The sequence below is a fragment of the Crocodylus siamensis genome, chromosome 3 (genome assembly GCF_052110815.1).
Source record: "Crocodylus siamensis isolate JL-2025a chromosome 3, ASM5211081v1, whole genome shotgun sequence".
Classification (NCBI taxonomy): Eukaryota; Metazoa; Chordata; order Crocodylia; family Crocodylidae; genus Crocodylus; species Crocodylus siamensis.
The window spans coordinates 199,102,882-199,124,835 of NC_143397.1; the positions used below are offsets into that span (position 1 = coordinate 199,102,882).

The window sequence follows — 21,954 nt, forward strand, 5'->3', positions numbered from 1 at the left end:
AGGGAGCCTTTCCCCAGTACTGATATTCCTGTGTTCAGGATGTCTAAAGTGCCTTATCTGTAAAGTAGGCCTGTGCGAGTCGGCAGCGATCCAATCCATCTTCAGATCCAGCTGCTTCAGATGGCTGTGATCCAGTCCGGAGCTCCAGACCGGGTTTCTGCCTTGATCCAGCCAAAGCAGCTCTGAAGCTTTGGAGCCACCTCGGCGATCCGGCCATAGGGTATAATGGAGAATCAATTAAATATCTATAACTTTGTTGTTTCGTGTCCAATATGGATGAAACTTGCAGGGATGGTAGACTATGCTGAGGGCATGAAGCCTGCCAAGCTTTAAGAAGATCAGTGCAGGGGTCTGGGGGGAACTGTACCCCAAATTCTTGAAAGCCAAACTCAAGTCACAGCTGTGTGTTACAACACAGGGGGGTCAAAACTGCAGGAGTGGCCTTCTCTGGATCCAAAGCTCTGTCCGAAGCCTCACACAGCCCTACTGTAAAGGGCACATCATTTTAAAGTGCTCTGCTCCCCAGCTGCCTCAGACCTATAGAACAAGGCGGTCAGCCTGCTAGCTAGAGCTTCCTGTGATCCAGCGTTTCAAAGTTTCTTTTTCCACAACCCCCACAGGGGGTTGCCAGGCATAGGGGTTACCAAGTTCCCAGCACAGGGAGCCCCTCACCTTTCCTCCCACCAAGAAAACTTGCAACCCACTCTCTAGGTAGTCTATTTCTGGCATTGGGACTCAGGCTTTCCCAGTCCCAATGCCAAACCCCATCCCAATGCTGATGGTGCTAATCCACTGATTGCAAGCATCAGCATAGGCATGACACACATTTGATATATGATACCATACAAATGATCCACAAAAATATTCTACATTTTTTGCAGAATGCCTTTGTGGCTGATTTACCTCAACAAATTAATTGCACTTCAAATGTAACTTGTGCCAGGGGCCTGAGCCCACACACAATTAAAATCTGTATGAAGTAATTTAAAACCAGCTCTTTACTATATGCCAGCAGTTAATTTACAAGGTATACATTTTCTAGGAGATTAGCTATGGTTACTTAATAAGATGAATGTGACTTTCTTCTACCTCTTTTGAACAGCTTCAGTGCCTGGAGTGGAAACACAGATGGAAGATACTAATGACTTTGAAAGTGCATCTCAAGTGATGGGACCTGTAAGTATCCTTGCTTTATGGATGACCTTTCAAAACAGCCCAGTGGATTAAGAGAGTTTGCATTTAGTAGAGATGTGTGTTTGACAAATAATGCCTGGAAAACTAATTCAATGCTAGTGTTGTTTCCTTCAGCTCTGCAAGAGGCACCCTCTTGAAATCAACTTTTATGTACACACTTTTATGTACCGCTGATCTGCTTGCAAAACTTCCATTGAGAGCAGCCAATTCTCAAAACCAGGACTCAAAGCATTCTAAGCAGCTCATTAATGTTTATATTAAAGAAAGGCAAATAACTATTCCCCCATCTTAATAGCTTTGCTTTTGCAGAAACTGATTGCAACATAATAATCTAAATTCTAACGTTAGTTATGAAACTTGCAGTTAAAATCTCTACTGCAGCTCTACAAATTAAACAGATACCTTGAAACTGATAGAAAAGTGAAAGATGTACCTATTAAGTGATCTGATTAAAGGGGATCTGATTTAAAAAATGTATTAGATATGTTAGTATTTTCAAGAGAGTTTTTTCCTTTGAAGTATAGAGCAGTCATATAAAGTTTGTAGAAAATATAGCCATGATTAAAATTATTTGTTAAGGGTCAATATTACCAAAAATCTGGCACCAGTGCTGTGTGTAAAGACTGAGATTTTTTTCTCAAACAAAATAAAAAATGTTAAAACCCAAAGATCTCTTTACTATTGCTTATGTTTAGGAAGTGTCATACAATTAAATTCAGAAGTAGTAACTTTTGCTGAATTTAGTTGGCTGAGAAACTTAGTTTCCATATATACTCTCCTTAATTCATATGATAAAAGGAAATTATTATCTATTTATGTAAGTGGAAAGCAAGTGCACCAGCTGTTCTTTCAACTAAGGAAAAAAGAACCATATTATGAACAAGCATTAACATATTTCTAGGCAATCAGGCAACCACTTAATAAATGCTAATAATATTTAACAACACTTATACTACCTTCCAACTGATGATATCAAAGCAATTCACAAACAAGAAGCTCAGATCCATGCCTAAGTATCTTAGAAGATCTAGGCTGATATGAGTAAGCTTCTGCATACAGTTGTTAGGAATGTGAGTCAGAAGAAGAGCAGTGCTGTTGTGTATTGGCTGGAGACTCTTGATATTTTTCCCAGTCGTGTTCTGCTTCACAATGAACAAATGGCAAAAGTTGTAATAAATTGACTTTCAGCTTCTGAACATAGGATTTTTTTTCTTATTGAATTGAACCCATTACTATCATTTTTAATTTGTCCAACTCAACAGAAAATTTAGCATGGGAAAAGAGCAAAGATTTCTGTGTCTTGCTGTTTTAAATTGAATTAAATGGAGGAGGAAGGAGATGGAAGGAAATCTGGATATCAAGATCAATCTGGATATCAAGCAAAGATTGCTGTAGCACTTTTATAACCTTATGTATTGCACATTTTAGATAGATAAGTACTGTGTATACATATATATACCCATGTATGAATATTATTTAGTGTTCTGCTGTCAGCCACTTTGTATCTTTGTTCAATGGCCTAATCTATTGTAAGATGTTGTGCAGCAGCATCTAGGAATTCAGAAATTTCTTTTCTTTCTGTTATTTTTCCAAATCTGATTCAAATGTTAATAGTTATATACTAAAATGTAGCACACTCAAAAGAAGGCAGCCAAGGACTCTGGTGAGCGAGGTTCAATTCTTGGCTCCATTGTGTGTCCTCAGGTAAGTTTCTGTGCTTCAGTTCCTCACCTGTAAAGTATAGCAACAACATTCCTGTACCTCATAAAGATGTTTGGGGCAAAATAGGAAGATAGCAAGGTGCTCAGGTACTACATTAATGAGGCCACATCCTTATGTAGACAAGGGGGAAAATCTGTACAATTACTTCAATTTTGGAAAGTACATTTATATTTCCATGTGGACTGGGAAATATGGGACCAGTTTTCTGATGGTGATCTAAGAGCTTTCTTTTCCCTATGATAAGTGGAGGAAAAAAAATCATTTTGGAATTGAGAAAATATGGTATATCTTAAAAATACTGAAGATACATAGAACAATCACCTTTTAAAGGTGGTTCTTCCCTACTGAAAAAGTTGTAAAGCTCAAAGTAATAGAAGGAAAAAATATTTAAAGAAACAAACCTCTATAAATCAATATAGGGGTACTGATTTGAGAGTAAAAATGGACAAAAAATGAAGGCCATATTTATGCAAAAAAAGGCCCCCTGAAGTTTGGATACTTTCTCCCACGTGTTAAGCTGTTCTCCCCACTGGTCTGCGTCAAGAGCCACAATGAGTTTAGATGCTCCACAAGGTGAAGATATCCCCTTATTGAATGTGCCATTGTAGGTTAAAAGTTCTTTCTCTTCCAAATTCCATGCAGAGCTCAAGAACTCTGGAGGTTACTGGTACTTTGGCTAATAGTATATTTGAGAAGCATAGGAGTTCTGTATTATCTGTCTTCTGGCTCCCCACCAATACCTGGCCTATGGTCTGTGGGCTTGGGAGTCCATGTCTCTTGGGCTAGTGACACACATTCAAAAAACCTCAGCATGAATTTATTCAATCTTTGCAGGCTAGTCTAACCTGGGTAGGCTGAACCAGTGAACAGACATCCTCTCTGGACTGAAGAAATGCAGGCACGTGCCTGCAGTGGCTCAGGCTAGAAGCTGGGCGGGGGAGGGGGGAAAGTGCTAGAGCAGCCCTCCCTTCCCTTCTACAATGCTGAGCTGAAGGGGGCATGGCCAGACCCTGGCAGGATGCTGTAATTAGGGAGGAGTCCCCCGTCCTGGCATTGTTGATAACAGAGCATTGAGTTATGCAGCAGGGAGTTACACAGGGTGTTGTTAGCATTTGTCAGCCCATCAAACAAAACAAAACAGCCTCTCTCATTAGTTCAAGCTCTTCTTAAACAACTTTTTTCCAAGGAAGGAACAGAGGGACATTACCAGCTCCTATTGATTAGTTCCCAAAAGCCCTAAGCTGACACTATCCTGTCTGCCTTTGTTTTGTTTCCCACGGCACGGACCATAGTCAGCAGGCCTGTGCAAGTCAGCAGTGATCCAATCCAGCTTCGGATCCAGCCGCTTTGGATGGCTGTGATCCGATCCAGAGCTCCTGACTGGGTTTCCGTCTTGATCCAGCCGAAGAAGTCCAAAGCTTCGGAGTTTCCTCAGAGATCCGGCCATAGGGTATAATGGGGAATCAATTAAATATCTATGACTTTGGGGGTTTTTGACCAATTTGGATGAAACATACAGGGTTGGTAACCTCTGCTGCAAGCATGAAGCCTGCCAAGTTTCAAGAAGATTGGTGCAGGGGTTTGGGTGGAACTGTACCCCCAATTCTTGAAAGCCAAACACACGTCACAGCTGTGTGTTACAACACAGTGGGGTCAAAACTGCAGGGATAGTAGCTCTTATAGAGGCCACAAAGCCTGCGAAGTTTCAAGAAGATAGATGCAGGGGGTTGGGGGGAAACTGCCCCTCAAGCTGTGGACAAGCAAAACATGTGCCATGGGTAAGTGTGTGTGTTAAGGCACAGCAGGGTGACAGCTGCAGCGATGGTGGCCCCTGCTGTGGCCACAACGCCTGCCATCTGTGGAGGAGATTGGTGCAGGGGGGTTCTGGGGCCCTGCACCCCTAGCTGCTGACAGACAAAACTTGTGCCAAGACTGTGTCTGTCTTGGGACAGTTGATTGTGTGTATTTATTTTTTCCTCTCCTTAGCCTGGTTTTGTAGGTGCTAATTTTTGCTCATTAAGTTGTTACATAGGAGCAAGGTCCTGTGTATTGAGCTGGTCCCTGAGTGAATCATGACTGATTGGTAACTGGTAACACAGTAGCTTAGCAGCCAGGCCTGCAGCAGTGTCTCCCCTCCCCACCCCAAGCCAGGGACAGTCAGTCCCACAAGCACCCATAGCATGAGTTTTGCTTGTCTGCAGCTTGATGTGCAGTTCCCTGCAAACCCCTGCATCTATGTCCGTGAAACCTGACAGGCATTGTGTCCTCAGTAAGAGCTTTGTTTTCCTTATGATGAGTGGAGGAAAAAAGGCATTTTGGAATTGAGTAAATATGGTATATCTTAAAAATACTGCAGTTTTTACCCCTCTATGTTGTAATGCCATCACATGACATGAGCTGTTCTTCCAAGAATTTGGGGTGCTGTTCCTTGCACAGCCCTAACAGTCAGCATGTGTTATAGTAGCTAATGCTGAGAGGTATCTGTGTAAGGCAGAGGGGAGGGGAAAATCCCTGCTGGAGCCAGGAGTGGTGAGGGGGAAGCGGGGAGCAGGAGGAAACCAGGCAGACCCTCCTGTGATTGCAGTCTCTGCTGGAGCTGGAGCTAGGGAGCAGAGGGGAGGGGCCAGACCTGCTGGGCTGGAGCGGAGCGCAGAGCCCCACCCAGAGTTGCAAAGCATCTGAGATGCTGGAGGCCTCTGATTTAACTTGAACCAGGAAGAGGTCAGGACAGATATTACACAAACCGGTTTGAGCCAAATCACTTAGATCTGATACTACATGCAACCAGGTTCATCTCAAACTGGTTTCTGCCATTTTCAAACTGGTTTATGTACACTGAACATCTGTTCTGTTACAGGCTTAAACTAGTTTCAGATCACTTAAACTGGTTTATGTGTAATGTTTGTTTCTAGCCTCAGTTACTCTCACTTGTAGAGTATTCTGTAGAGGTAAGAAACTGTCAAATTTGTGACTGTTGACCATAAATGACTTTTGAAGTATAGTCTTTTCAAAATATGCTTTATTCCAGCACACCTTCAAAAATGCAAATGGCTGCAGTATACTTTATCAACATCCACAGAATAAAATATACTTGGAGTTTGTGACAAATGTATTTTACCTATGGCCAAAATTATGAACCCTCCAAATCACCATGTTTGCTTAATTTAATGACACATCAAACTTTCATATGGGCAGCTTACTTTTTGTTGAAATAACAGATGGATCAAAATGAAGCCTTTGCTGTCTGTCCTGCAGCTATAACTGAGCATATTTGAGTGACCAGTTGGACAGCTAGAATGGATTAAGGACCTGCGCCTTGATTCAGAAAGCATCCTTAGTACAGAAAGGACTTTGGTTAGAGCTTTATTTTAAACCTCATACTTAAGCATCACTCAAGTCAGTGGGATTTAAGAACATATCTGTGTGCTTTTCTGAACTGAGTCCCAGAGGTAGTGCTTCATATTTTGCCAGCACTATATTTCCAAGACATTTCTAGAACAGGGTTAAAAAAAAAGGCCAAGTCATCTCAGTTATGCAGAGGTCTCACTGAAGCTAATGGAGGTATATAGCAATTATGAGGAAATATACATAATTTTTCAGGATTAGGCCCTAAAATGGAAAGAGATTGTCCCTGACCTGAGTAGTCTTAAATAAAACATCTCAAATCTTTTAAAAATTAATTTTAAATGGAAAGGTTTTGCAAATATTTTAATGTATTTTTTAATGTAAAAGGTCAAATTAGCACCTACAAAACCAGAATTTCAGAATTTTAGGATTTTATTGATATTTGGCTTCCCAAATCTACGTTTTCTACCCCAAAAATAAAATATGGCTGAAATTATAATGAAGTTAGTCTGTTGCATACATTTCATGTGCTGAAGCATGTGTAATTCCCTAGTCCTCACATACTTTCTTCCCCTGTAAATAGAAGAACTAGTCATAATTTAGCCTAAACTGCAATATGCAGGGAGCAAGCTCAATGCATTTTTTATTGTAGGTTTGGTATAAAATGCCTGGCTGTCTGCCACACGGAGCAGAAAGCCTGTAATTTCAATTACATGGCATTTCAAATAGAATGGGTCCTAATGTTGAAGATAAGGATTAGAGATGGCTGCCAATATTGCAACAAAGCTCTGAGGAGGATTATTATTTTTAGATTACTTTAAGAACTGAGTTGACTAGCTCACCCTGTGTGCCTGAAGAGATTGTGGAAACTGAAAGATTAAACAGTGGGTGAATTCAAATAGAAACATGAAAGTTGTGTGAAGAACCTTCACATAAAATGTTTTACAGGAAGATTAGCTGCTTGAATAACACACTTTTCAGTTTTTTGGTCAGGATCTATCAGAAGGGCAGACTTGTAGATAATTGTTAAAAATGGCATTGTGTTACTGATTTGGAAGCATCTCTAACAAATGTTTCTATTTAAGCTTGATAAGCTATAAAATACTAAAATTTACATGAAAAAGCTATGAGTGATCTTCTTGTGGTATATTTTGAACTTGCTAGTAAAATTTGAAGTTAATTAAAAATATATTTTTGGTGAAAAGTTCACTCAGAATAGACTATTTATATTTACAACTTGTCATGAGCTAATTACTAACCAGAGTGTTTTTTTAGGAAGACCCTAAAATGATTACACTTTTATTGTTTAATTGAAATCAGACGCTTTGACCCTGCCTTATCATTGTTTATTTGCCCTCTGTGCTTTATTCTCAGCCCAGTGCTAGTAAATACAAGATGCTCTTGGAACCTATTGTCTTTGACTGCAGGAAAACTGGAAATCAAAGACAGGCTTCCTCCTCATCTAAAATTCATCTTTTCATGCTCAATGAATTCTTATGGAGTGCTGTGGTCTGAAGTGAAAGATACTCTGCCAGGAAACAATATGTTCATCTGTTCTATATCTCTGATAAAAAGTGGTCTTTATAGATGGGGAAGTTCTTTTTCCTGAAAGTCTGGGCCTCCTTGTGGAGCCTCCTGTGCTGTTCTGGTGAAGCATGTGTATGTGTGTGTCTGTGAATAACTGGGCCTTCCATCTTGAAGTATATCAGTAAGGGTAAAACTCTTCAAGGTCCTTAAACAGGGCTTCTTTTGTGCATCCACAGAGCACTGTTTTTATCCATATTACCCCCAATTAACTCCTGGGTACTGTTAGGAGTTAAGAGTTCTTAGGCTTTGATCCAGACATCAGGTCCACAAGTATAAATATTGCATTTGTATAAAATATCATTGAAATAAATGGAGCTTCCTGTGAGTGTGTGTCTGTTACAACAGATACAATTTAAAACCCGGTGCCTTAGTGTCTTCCAACAAGAAAAACCACAGTGACTTGCACCACTGAGCTAATGAAGTGCTAAAGTTTAGTTTGCACTATAATAGCTGAAAGACACTCTCATCAATATAAGTTATTTATAATGGATTCTTTCCATTCCACTTCTGTAATGTTGTAATATTCCCTCAAAATGCAGGGAACCAGTTAAGGCAGTGATTTAATTTGGGCCTTTTTCCTTTGTAATTTTTCATGCCAGGAATAATTTGCCTGAGTAATTTAAATAAAGAATACAAAAATAAATATATTGTATGTGAACAAATTATGAAGATGTGAAAAGATACTGTTAACATTTTGATATGTGGGTAACTGTAAAAACAGGCAAATGTTTCCTGAAAAGACCATGTTGATGTATTTCTGATGCTACGTTACATTGTCTTACCTTACTTCACAGTAAATGAGGCCCAAAGCATTTTCCCTAAGTGAAATTACCAAGGATGTTTCTTCAGTAATGTCTTTTATATTGGGGTGTAAAATTCACTGTAAATGTAAATGGTGCATTTATACACTATAATAACGGTTTAAAGACCAGGTGTAGGCTGGAACTTTGATCTCAAAGAAAGTATTAATTAACCAAAACCAGGCAAATTCATACCTAACTCTGACTAAACCTTTCAGGTTGCAAAGAATAGTAGCTCCCCCTGCTATGGTTCATTAGTCTGGATTAACTGCAGTTATGTTTGCATAGAAATATTTTTGGGTTTGCATTTGGCAGATGAAGATGGTATATTATAAACTCCACTTTTGCTATAATTCAAAGCCAAGTTGTGTTCATGTCATCTATACCTGGCCAGTAGGTGAAAGGCTAGTGAGAAGCAGGAAAGAGAGGTAACAATACTATCCCTCCCCACCAACACAATCCCCTTGCAAACTTGAGGGTTTATTTTTAATATTTGACCTAATATTGTTGCTGCCATCCACCTTCTTGGGTTCTCTAAGGAAGATAGGCAACTTCAAGTCTTTCTGAAGTTATTTAAGACCTGAATAGCATCACACAGAGAAAGTTCCCATTTCCCAGCCATAAAGATCCTGTACCCTTGTCTAGCCATTACAATCTACTTCTCAGGTTATTTTAGCCAGTCAGCATAAAGACGTTGCAATATTATATGACTGGAGGCACCAGAGCCCTTTATCAGAATTTATTCTGGTATAAACTCTAAAGTGAATATTGTCCAAATCTGAATACTTTTTCATTCAAACCAGTATTCATAGACAAATGGTTTTTCTGGCCTGCCAGATGATCAGAAGCTTTTTAGGTGAGCTTCTGGACAACATAGTGCCAGAAGAGATTATAAATCACAAGACTGCAATTTTATTATCATAATAAATTTAGGGTTGTTTGTGCTGGTTTACATGGCATTGTGCTGACTTAAGGTAAGTGTCAAATGGCTAGCTTTTATATACCGTTTCCTATTGCTTTAACTGGGTTTGGCACTAAATTAAAATTCAGATATTAGGTGCTTTCATTTATTCTGTATGTAATAGCACAATATTGTTTGGCCTTTTGCCAAATTATACCTTGGCTAATAATAGCTGATATTTATGGGGTTGCAGATGCTATAGCACATTACATTACATTACCAGCTACCTGTTGATTCAGCAGGGGCCATAGCCAGCATGTGGTCTGCTAGCTAATACATGGACCCCCAAGACAGAGGGGAGGGTGGAATTCCTGTTTAGTGGGGAATAATTTAGGGGGAGAGGGGTGAGCAGTCTGCAGTCTCTGCTGGAGCTGTAGCCAGAGGGAAGGAGCCTACCCTGCTGTGGAACAGAGAGCTCCGCCCAGCCCAGAGAGCATGCCAGGATGCTGAGGGAGTCTGATTGATCTTAAATCAGCAAGTGGTCTGGGAGAGACATTGTATAAACCAGTTTGGCCCAAATCAGTTAAGTCTGATACTACATTCAGCCAGGTTTATCTCAAACCAGTTTCAGTCATTTTCAAACTGGTTTATGTGCACTGAACATCTGTTTTTATACAGATTTAAACCAGTTTCTGATCACTTAGACTGGTTTATGTGTAATGTCTGTCCCTCGTCTCATTGTTACTCTACATGTAGGCAAGAGAGAGGTGGAAGTCTGGGTACAAGAATTAGAACTCTGTGGCAACACCAAAATGTACTAATAAATTGTACTGCTCTAGTGCAGAGGATGTCTAGTTGCTTTATGGTGGGAGAGCACGGGCAGCTAGAGCTGCCTGCAGTCTCCTGTTGCCCCTGGCAAGTGCTCCTGGGATTTGAGGGGCCTGATCCTGTGCACCCTGGCAATTCTGGCACACAATTGGGTCCTCGATCCTCAGAAGTACCTGCCTGACTTTCCCTGCTTCCAGAGACACATCACTGGCAATCTTTAGGGTGGCCACTAGAAGCAAGGGAAAGTTGGAGTTCACCATTTTCAGAGACTCAGTCTCCAGGAATCCCAAAGATTACTGTGCGCATATCTGAAAGCAAGGAGTTCTACAAGATCAATGGGACATCAACGGGCAGTACAACAGGCATGTGCCTTTTGCCCAATGAAGTGGATCAGCTGTGTTGGAACGTATCCCCACATAACTGATCTGTTTCATTTGGCAATGTTTGTTTCTAGCTAAAGAGAGGTAAAGGGCTAGAGGAGAAGAAGACAACTCCTCCCCTATATTTGTAGACTTATGGTTCTCAACCCTGTTAGACTTGTGACACTCCTTGGAAAATGCTAGCTTTTAGCTTTTATTTTTTACTACAGACAAATAATAGAGAAATTCTTTCATGGCAAAAAATGTCAAGACCACAACTGGTCTGTGTTTTTTATACTGTAGATGTCTGTTTAAATCTCTGGGTTTATCTTGTGAATCATGTGTAGGTGCTTCCTCCCTGTGGCACTGTGGTTGAGAATTCACTGCCTTAAAGTTAACAGAGTAAGTAGAATTTATTTGTGCACAGGCATTATATAGCTCTCTTATGCAGTTTGGTTGGATGTTCAATCTAAAAAAATCTCTCATTCAGGAGAGAGTTATTGAAACTCAGGTGGCAAATGAAGAAAAATGTGGTTTACTGCATAATAGCTAGCTGAAGCCAATTTTTAATTTTGCCTCTTGGTATTTGAACTCTTAGGCTTAACAATATTTGTTCTCTAAGCCAAAGAGTATGAGCCAAATAGTCACCAGATTCATGCCCATATGTCAGAAAATAATATGTGAGGCAAGGATTTCTTTGGGTCATATCTTTTATTTGACCAGCTATGTAGTTAAGGTAAAATTAGATGAGTTTTGAATGTAAGACATGGTTAGCATTCGAAAGCTTGTCTAACTTTATCCCAGCTATATAATTGGCGCAATAAAATATATCACTCTATGAAATCCTTGACCCTTGCATAAGCTATGGACCACCGTGGAAACAACCTCACCCTTACACTACTTAAAAAATAACGTAAAACATAAATATAGAAATGTGACCATCCAGCTTCAAGTATCTGCTTTCGAGCAGCCTTTGCCCGGGTGGTGGGCGTTGGGCATTCTCCGGACTCGTGTCTTCGGCTGAGCAGGTGTCTTCTCCACGACTCGCCTTCCCTGCTCTCGTCTGCCATGACTTGTTGGTTTTTCAGTGGATGGGGTCAGCTGTTTGGTTCCCTCAGTCGCCCGCAGATCGCCTGGTGGTCATTCATGGTGCTCTGCCACCCCTACACCCTGGCCTCACTCCACCTCATGTGCGTTGTTCCTCTGTTGGCCTCAGCCCCTTCTGTGGAGTTGCACCCTTCTGCTGGCCACCTACTACAACTGTTCACCAACACAGGACCTGTTCTCTCAGTTCTGCCCCTACCACACCTTCCTCCTTCCCTCCAGCCCCTTGTCCCAGGGAAACAAAGAAAATCTCCGAGGCTCTCCCCTAGGGCCCGATACTTGGGGAAACTCAAAAAGCCATCCCCTCCTCAACCCCTTCACACGGGGAAACAGAAAGGCTAATCAAAAAAGGAAACTTAAACGCAGGGCCGCTCCTTGGTGTGACTACACCCCGCTTCTTCACTTCTCTCCCCCCCTTATTCCAGCTTGGGGACACTCCTCCTGTTGTCAGTCATCCCTGGGATTTCTTCCCAGTCTGCCGCTGTCCTGGAAGAAAATGACGGCGATACCCACCCCGATTTGTGACCACTCTGGGGCTCCTCTCAGGGTCCTTCCCTCTGGCATGGTTCCTCTCTCACCCTGGCTGCCCCGTCACTCCCACCTGGGATCCTGCTGAGTCTCCAGTTTATCCCTAGGTCCTTGTTCAGGTCCTGATGGCCTTCTGTCCCTGGCTGTCAGTGGGTGCCCTGCTCCACATTGCTCCTGTCCACTCCTGGGTCACCGGGTTCTGTGAGACCCATGGTAGGGGTCTCCTCCCCTCCATGGGCTGGCTAGGGTCATTTTCCCCTGCCTCCCCCTCTCCTCCTCCCCACCGCGGTGTCGGCCACCATTTTTATCTTCACCGGCCGGCGCTCGTGGCTGACATCACCAGCTGGCCTTAATTGAATAAACAAGCGGCTGACGAGCCACATGGGCTCTTCCTTCTGTCCCTGCTGCACTGTGCCTCCTGCTGTGGGTAAGTGCTTGTTGCTATCTGTCACGGAGTCACGGAAGTGCCCCGTGACTGTGAGGGTGATTGGCAGAGCTGCCAATCACCCAGGCAGCTCAGGTGCCGGTTACCAGGGCGACCAGGCGGGTCACGTGGCCAGAAGGGGGCAGGGCCAGGCCTTTATAAACAACTTAGGCCGGAGCCTGCCTCACAGTTCCCTTCTGGCTGCCGCAGGAGCAGGAGCTCTGCGGCTGAGCTGAGCGGCCCGAGTTAAGTGGTCGCAGCCTTACCACACTAACTGGCTGCGATGATGCGGGGAACAAGATCACCCTGACGGGAGGTAGGACTGAGAGCCCTGGTGGGGCTTGGAGTTATGGTTAGGCGTACGGAGCCTCTGTGTTTATGTTGCAGCCAGATGGCTTGAGTTTATGTTACAGTTTGCACCGGAGGACCGGGTGAGGCTGTAGGGGAGTGAGGAGGCCTCACGGGGGGCTCCCCAACAGCTTGGGGGTTCCTGGTGCCCAGTAGGGGCACAGTGCCAGTGGAGCACTCTTGTCTGTTCCGGAGAGGCACCGTATTGCGCCAGGGAGGCGCGGTGTGTGGGGTTGCAGACCCCAGCCCATAAGGGCGGTGTTTGCCCAGTTGGGCAAACAGACCCAGAGAAGGGTCAAGGGGACAGGCACGGCGGCGAGCGCCTGGGCCCCTAGCGCGAGGTGCACGGTGTCAGCCCTAGAGAGGGCAAGGCCCCAGAGCAGGGCAGGGACGGTGCGCGAGGCGTGCGGTGTCAGCCCTAGAGAGGGCAAGGCCCCAGGGCGGGGCAGAGACAGAGCACGAGGCGCGCGGTGTCAGCCCTAGAGAGGGCAAGGCCCCAGAACGGGGCAAAGACAGAGCGCGAGGCGCGCGGCGTGTCGGCCCCAGAGGGGGTGAAGTGCAGAGAGCGTGGTACAGGCCCCAAAGGGGGCGAGGACCCAGAGCGGGGCAGAATAACCAGTGATAGCGCCGGCCCAATGGTGCCGAGACTAGGGCGGCGATAGCACCGGCATTAGGGCGACGAGAGCGAGCCGGCCCCAGGGCGCCGAGACTAGGGCAGCGAGAGCAAGCCGGCCCAAGGGCACCGGTAGAGAGGGCGGCGAGAGCGAGCCGGCCCCAGGGCGCCGGTAGAGGGGGCAGCGAGAGCGAGCCGGCCCCAGGGCGCCGGTAGAGGGGGCGGCAGTATCGCTCTAGACCCAAGGGGGAGCCGGCGATTAGCTAGACACCGGCGAGAACCCGGCCCAGGGGGCACCGGTATTAGGCGGCGCTAGCTAGCCGGACCCAGGGGGCGCCAGCGATTAGCTGGATGCTAGTGAGACAGGCCCAGGGCGCAGGGAGCGGGCTGGAGATAGGAGCCTGGCCCAAGGGGGCGCCAGCTGGGCGAGGAGCCCGGGGGCCCGAGAGAGAGAACGAGGGCACCCGAGGGGCGAGGGACCATACAAACGTCCCCCAGAACAGCTGCGAGGCTTGGGGCGTGCTGAGGGGGAGGTTTGGAGGCACGCATAGCCCTTAAGGCAGGACGCATATAGATACCCCATTCTGGAGTAGGGACAGGAACACCAGTACCGTCCACTAGGGAAACAGGCAGCCTCCACACTATATATATTAGTCATCAAAGTCGTGGCGGGCGAGATTCTGAGGGTGCTACATTCACCGTAACGTGACGGTAGGGGGCGCTAGGGAGTTCACGGCCGCCCCTAGGCCCCGCTCCCTCACACTATCTTTTGCACATCCCTTCCTGGGACATAACCCCCTCTGCAAGCTGTCTTGGGGTGGTTCAGTGGGGTTTGTTTGTCCGTTACCTGTGGTCGCAAGTACAGTTGGACATTCTTGTCAATTGACATCCTGTCTTGAGTTATCGCCACTTCTGGATAAAAAGTTGGCTGTTATATTGTCATTCCCCGGGTGGTGCACTATACTGAACATAAAAGGCTGTAATGCCAGTGCCAATTTCGTTATATGCGCATTATCGGTTTTGGCAGAGTTGAGCCACTTGAGGGGCATGTAATCGGTGACAAGTATGCACTCTGTCCCTAGTAGATAATAGTGAAATGCTCTACTGCCCACCAGATCATGAGACACTCCCTTTTGGTAGTCGCATACCTTGTTTCTGCTGGCAGCAGTTTCCAGCCTGCGTTGCACTAGTACAGCCCCAAAAGTGGTTTCAGAGGCATCTGTCTGTAATATAAATGTTTCGTCAAAATTAGGGGTGTGTATGACCACGTCTTCACATAGGACTTTTTTTAATGCCTGAAAGCTTTGTAACATCTCCCCTGTCCATTTGATCCCTTTTTGATTTGGCCCTTTCAGGGCCTCTGACAGGCTGCTATTTCTGAAAACCGTGGGATGAATCTATGATAATAGTTTACCAAGCCGAGGAACGATCATAATTGTCTGGATGTTTGTGGGACCTGAAAGTTACGGATGGCTTTGACCTTATCATTTAAAGGCCATATGATTCCCTGCCCCACAAGGAACCCTAGGTGTTTAGTGTGCCTTTGTGCAACCGCGCATTTGCAGGGGGTTTCGGTCAAGCCTGCCCTCCTCAACTCTGTTAATATGGCTCTGAGGGCCCATTGGTGTTGGTTCCATGATCATGCAAATAATGACAATATCATTAATATATGCTGCTGCATATTCTGTGTGTGGTGCCAGAATGCATTCCATTAGCCATTGGAAGGTAGCGGTGGCCCTATGCAGTCCAAACAGCATCCTTATAAATTCGTATCGTCCCCATGGCATTCTGACGGCAGTTTTGGGGTGGTCACAGGGCCGCATGGGGATCTGACAGTATCCCTTAGCCAAATCTAACGTGGTTATGAATCCAGCCACCCCAATTTGCTCTACTAACTCTATTACGCGTGGCACGGGGAAGGCATCAAATGTGGCTATTTCATTTAGCTTTTGATAATCCATGCAGAGCCTTAAGGTCCCGTCTGGCTTTGGGACCGGCACTAGGGAACTTCTCCAGGGACTTCGAGAGGTCTTGATGACGCCGAGTGCCAAAATTTTTTCAATCTCTTTACTTCCCCTGCTAGATGGTGCGGTATTGGCCACCACTGATCCTGCACAATCACGCCTGCAGGCATGTAAATGGTGTGGTACATTTCTTGTACCCAGCTGGGATCATCCGAAAATACCTCTTTAAACTCCTTGAGGAGGATTCGCGTCTCGACCTTTTCTCGATTCTCTGTCAGTTCACTACCTATGCAGATTTCTTCCAATGGCTCTGGGACTCTAGGGCCTGTATTGATCTCCTGTGGTCTGAGGTTATCCTCGGTCTCCTCTGTGAATGCGGCCCAACCTTTGGCTTGCCGCCATTCCCATAGATTAACATAGTAGATCTGCTGTGTTTGCTGGTGCCCTGGGCGGTAGACTTCATAATCGACCGGACCTACCTTCCGTAGGATCTCGAATGGTCCCTGCCATTGGGTCAACAGCTTGCTGGGTGAGGTCGGCAACAAGACCAGCACCTTTTGCCCCAGCTGGAACTCCCGTTCCTTAGTGTGTGAGTCACATTTCTCTTTATGTTGTTTCTGGGCCTGTCCTAAGCTATTTAAAGCCAGCTCCCTCACATGCTTGATGCAGTGTTGGAAGGCTTGTTGGTACATCGACAGGTTTATAATGACTAGAGGGTGGTGTTCCCAATCCTCCCGGAGGATCTGCAACAGCCCCTGTGGTCTGTGGCCCAACACGAATTTGAAAGGGGAGTACCCCAAAGATTTAGACGGGGAGTCTCGGAGGACAAACAGGGCTAGTGGGAGCATCAGGTCCCATTTCTGTGGGTCACCCTGTATGCATCCCTGCAGTACTTTCTTGAGGGACCCATTCAGTTGTTCCACCAACCCATTGGTCTGGGAATGGTAAACTGATGTATGAAGCTGTTTGATTCACAGGATTTGGCACATGCCCTGCAATACCCTGGACATAAAATTTTGCCTTTGATCTGTTAGGATCTCATACGGGATACCCATATGCACTACCCATTTTACTAGCTCCTCCACAACCCAAAAAGGGGAGGTTGATTACAGGCATCGGCCTTAGTGGGGCCCAGGGTGGCCGATCCTCCCTTGCCTTTTGGCATACGGGACATTCTGCACATTGCCGTGCCACGTCCTCTCTTATCCCTGGCCAGAAGAACCACCAGGATATTTTGTCAGCGGTCTAATCCCTCCCCATATGCCGATAGGGCTGGCATGCACCAGTTGCCATACCGCCTTCCGGAAACAAGAGGGCACCACCAGTTGTATCCTGTCTTCCTCACCCACCTCACCAGCTTGAATCTGGTACAAGAGGTGGTGCCTTACCTCAAAGCAAGTTGCAGGGTTTGAGGCTGAAGCTAGTTGTTGGAAGTTATCTTCTTCCGCCCATATCCAAAGCTCCTGCAGTCCGAGGTCCTCTTCCTGAGCTTGCCAGAATTGCTGGTGGCTGGTGATATCTCACAAGTCCGTAATGGTGTCCCCGTCTCTTTCACTGGGCCCTTCTTCTTCAGCTGAGTCTCCGAGCCACCCTTCTTTCATTCTCAGAGCCCTGCGAGCTGCCTTGTTGTCTCACACCTGATCCAAGACATCGTATATTGGGGCCCAGTCTTGACACAGAAACATGTCCTATGCCAAGTGGGGCTCAAGACCCACCAACAGTTGCCCTGATGCTCCATGACTCAGAGGTTCACCCATACTCATTGAATCTTCTGTGTCTCCCCATGAAGGCAGGATATCCTCATGGGTTCTGCCCGAAAGTCGGGTTGATCCTTCAGCAGGGGGGCTCTGATTAATGACTGGGTGCAGCCGGAGTCTAACATGGCCCACACTGGGTGGCCCTCAACCCAGGCCCTCACTACCGGGCACCCCCATAATGGGCTCCCATCCCCTGTTCTGAAACTACAATCCATTGGGTCCCCTGGACCTATTTCCTTAGGTGTTTCAACCACCCCTCACAGGGCATTATGTGGTCCCTACCTCTTGGAAGTGCGGGTTGGACACTCCCGTGCAAAATGCCCCACTCGGCCACAATGGTAACACACCATACCCCCTCCTGTGGGCCTGTAACTGGACTTCCACCATTCTGGCTTTCTTGGTGCCGGGGCTGGTGGCGTAGTCCTGCATTTTTCCCGTGGATAGTATGCCTCTGAGGCCGCAAAAGCTTTGGTTAATTTCAGCACCTCCTCACATGACTCCAGAGAATGCTGTCACACCCAGCGTTGTGTCCTTTCTTCCAAATCGTTCAGGAATTGCTCCAATATGACTTTGTCCACAAGGATCGCCAGTGTACATGTTGTCAGATTAATCCATTTCCCAAAGAGATCTCATAGTCGCTGTAACAACAGCCAGAGCTGCCTCTCCTCCGCCCCTTTCTTGGATCAAAAGAGCCACTGGTAGTGTTCACGGATGATCTCTAGCCGATAGAGGATAGCAGCTTTAACTGCATCGTAGTCCCGGGCTTCCTCCCGAGACAAGGCCCTGTAGGCCACCTGGACTTTACCCACCACCAAAGCCCCCCACCTGGCTTGCCCAGTATCTTTCATCTAGGCCAGTGATGATCGCGTGGCATTCAAAGGCCTCAATGTACTCCTCTGGGTTATCTTCAGTTGTCATTTTTGGCATTTTAAAGGCCGTCAGGCTATGCTGCATCCAGTCTTACTGCCGCTCCAATATCTGTTGCTGTGAGTCCACTATCTGGGTCAAAGCCTGAAGGTTTTGATTCAACAAATTGGCCAAGGCCATCTTAGGTTGCATACTCATCTGGCCTCCTCTGCCTGGACCCTCCAAGGCATTCCCGGCCAATGCACCAATCTGTGACCATCGGGCTTTTGAGAATCCATTCTTGACCGGCCTTCGCTCAGGTGGTGGGTGTTGAGCGTTCTCTGGGCTCGTGTCTTTGGCTGAGCAGGTGTCTCCTCCACGACTCGCCTTCCCCGCTCTAGTCTGCCATGACTTGTTGGTTTTTCAGTGGACGGGGTTGGCTGTCTGGTTCATTCGATGGCCCACGGTTCGCCCGGCAGTCATTCATGGAGCTCTGCCACCCCTACACCCTGGCCTCACTCCACCTCATGTGCGTTGTTCCTCCGTTGGCCTCAGCCCTTTCTGTGGAGTCGCAGCCTTCTGCCGGCCATCTACTATGACTGTTTGCCAAAGCGGGACCTGTTTTCTCAGTTCCGCCTCTACCATGCCTTCCTCCTTCCCTCCAGCCCCTTCTCTTGGGGAAACAAAGAAAATCTCTGAGGCTCTCCCCTAGGTCCTGATACTTGGGGAAACTCAAAAAGCCATCCCCTCAACCCCTTCACATGGGGAAACAGACAGATCATCAAAGGAACCTTAAAAGCAGGGCCAGTCCTTGGAGTGACTACACCCCGCTTCTCCCCCCCATTCCAGCTTTGGGACACTCCTCCTGTCCTCGGTTGTCCCTGGGATTTCTTCTTGCTCTGCCACTGTCCCAGCCAAAAATGGTGGTGATACCCTGACTGTGACCACCCCAGAGCTCCTCTCAGGGTCCTTCCCTCCGGCGTGGTTCCCCTCTTGCCCTGGCCACCCCACCACTGCCACCTGGGATCCTGCCAAGTCTTCAGTTTATCCCTGGGTCCTTGTTTGGGTCCAGGGTCCCTGCCACCTGACGGCATTCTGTCCCTAGCTCTCAGTGCGTCACCCTGCTCCACACTGCTCCCATCCACTCTGGGTTCACCGGGTTCTGTGAGACCCGTGGTAGGGGTCTCCTCCCCTCCACAGGCCAGCTGGGGTCCTTTTCCCCCCGCCTCCCCCTCTCCTCCTCCCTTCCACGGCATCGGCCGCCACTTTTATCTTCGCTGGCCGGCGCTCGTGGCTGACATCACCAGCTGGCCTTAATTGAATAAACAAGCAGCTGATGAGCCACACGGGCTCTTCCTTCCATCCCTGCTGTACTGTGCCTCCTGCTGTGGGTAAGTGTTTGTCATTATCTTTTGCACATCCCTTCCTGGGACAAGAAATATAAATGAATATAAAACAGCTCATTCTTTAACATTTGAAGGGGTTTTCTATACTATTTATTTAAGCTCTGCCATCTCATTCTCAGGGAAAAATGACATTAGGATTTAAAAAGTAAAAATAACATGTATGGCCCTAGAAATATATGGATCAGAATATATCTAGATAAAAATATAATATAGGGCCTGATTCTGATCTTCTTTGCCAACAATAAACTTTCTAAGGAACCTCTTTTTCTCAATGAATAGTCCTATTGGAACTATTCACGATAAATAGATATAAATGGAAAAGCTAATGGAATACGGCGTTATTCTGCTTGAGTAAGAAGATTGGCATTTGGCCGTAAATAACTAAAGTAAAAATTAAAGTTCTTGATCTTGTACATGCTAATGCATGTGAGTAATTTCATGCATGTAATTTTTGCTAATGAGTTAAAGGGCCTGATTCTAGTAACTTCAAAATCCTTGTTGCTCCCATTGAAGTCACCTCTTAGGACTGGGACAATTGGGGGTATCTGTTGAATCTAACATTATTCTGCTTGCAGGATTAGCTTTAATCCTTTATGCTTTTTTCAGTTACAGATATTCAGTTAAGACTTTACTTGGACCAAACATGAATGTATTTTTTGAGGCAGATCTGCAATGTAAGGAAATTTGAAGAACAAAAGTGGGGGGAAAAACTATAACAATTTTAAAGAATTGCATCAGTAAATAAATATACCAGTTAAAGTCCTGATCAGCTTTGGTCACGCTGATTGATATGATTTGAAATATGGTTAGTTTCTTTTTCCTGAGCAAATGTAGAACTTCACAGTTTAGATATTTCTTTATAAACATGACCTATGGTGATATGGTCAAGTATTGTAAAGAATGTATGCTTCGGAAGGTTTAGATACTTACAAGATACTCTGGTCTTTATTTGGAACAGATACTGTAAAATATATTTAGTGTATTCTGATTGATGCACAATGTATTCTGATCTAAGAACTATATGTCTGTCTGTTCAAAAAAAAGCATTTAACTTGCTTTTCTTGTCAAAATGAAACCTAGATATTGGGATGCAGTGTTTTGGCAATGTAATAAAGTATATTCTGTGTTAAGATAACAGATAAGAATGTTTTAATTAATCTTTATGTTCATTGTTTTTTATGATTAAGCCCTACATGCTTGGTCAAATATTTTAGTTTTATCACAGACAAATAGAAACTTAACAAGTTTACCTCCTTATGTTGTAATTTGAAAGGAATATTTTAAAGCTGTGTTGAACAAGCTCCAAAAATAAGTTGGTAACTCTGAATACCACAGTGTTAAATAGTCGAATGATAGAGTAGGTGTTTTGCTTGCCAGTATTCCTTCCAAATTGCTATAATGCTGTCTTGATTTTGGGTTTTTTCCTGAAAGGAATACTACTTGCAGTGATAAAAAATGTTGATTAGGAAATGCTATAATATTCCCAGAAGTGCTATTTTGCAGAGGTATGGGGCCAAATAATATGGTAGTTTAAACCAAGTACAATCCCACTAAAATCAATAGATGCATCCAGATGAGCATGGACGTGCAGTGTCTGGTGCCAGAGACCTGTCTGCAGTGCCATACACCACACATGCAGGTGTTCTCCACGATACTACTTTGCAGTGCAGGGGGAGGAGGAGGGGTTTCTGGCCCCAGGAAATCCCGGTGTCAAAAAGAGCCACACCAAAAAAACGAGGGTGATGCATATGGCAGCAATGCATGCCCAAGACCAGAGCCTGGCTAGCCAGAGCCACACTTCCTGCTGCAGGCATGCCATTGGTACAGCTCCTGGATGCCCCCAGGACCCCAGGTAAAGCTGCATAGTTGCTGGTCTCAGCCTCCCCTACCCCACCTGGAGTGACCTGCTGTGTGCCAGAGTGCCCATGGCAGGAGCATTTCCCAGGGACAAGTAGCAGTGGCACAAGGTGTGCTGCTGCTACTTTTGTCCAGGGAAACACACATTCCCAGTCATCTGGATGCACCCAATGGAACTGTGCAGGTTGTAAATCTTTGCAGAATTTGATTCAGAATGCTATGTTAGTTTGGAACAATGGTTTGTATAATAGTATATATAGATGTGTGTGTGCATGCATGTGTGTGTGTGTTTAAAATAACTGGATGCTAGAGTGGGTGAAACAAGTTTAGTCTATAGGCCAGATAGGACCCTGCACACCAGGATCAGGCCT

General features: G+C 45.5%; 1 protein-coding gene across 2 annotated transcripts in view; it reads left to right on the top strand.

Annotated features, from left to right (window-relative positions):
* The window catches only part of C3H8orf34 (chromosome 3 C8orf34 homolog), a 324,719-nt gene that overhangs the window by 259,471 nt on the left and 43,294 nt on the right, over positions 1-21,954 (top strand). For both annotated transcript variants that reach the window (XM_090040118.1, XM_090040117.1), the window contains one exon: positions 1,103-1,176. In XM_090040118.1, the coding sequence (XP_089896244.1) occupies positions 1,103-1,176 (74 nt within the window). The remainder of the gene's footprint in view (positions 1-1,102; positions 1,177-21,954) is intronic.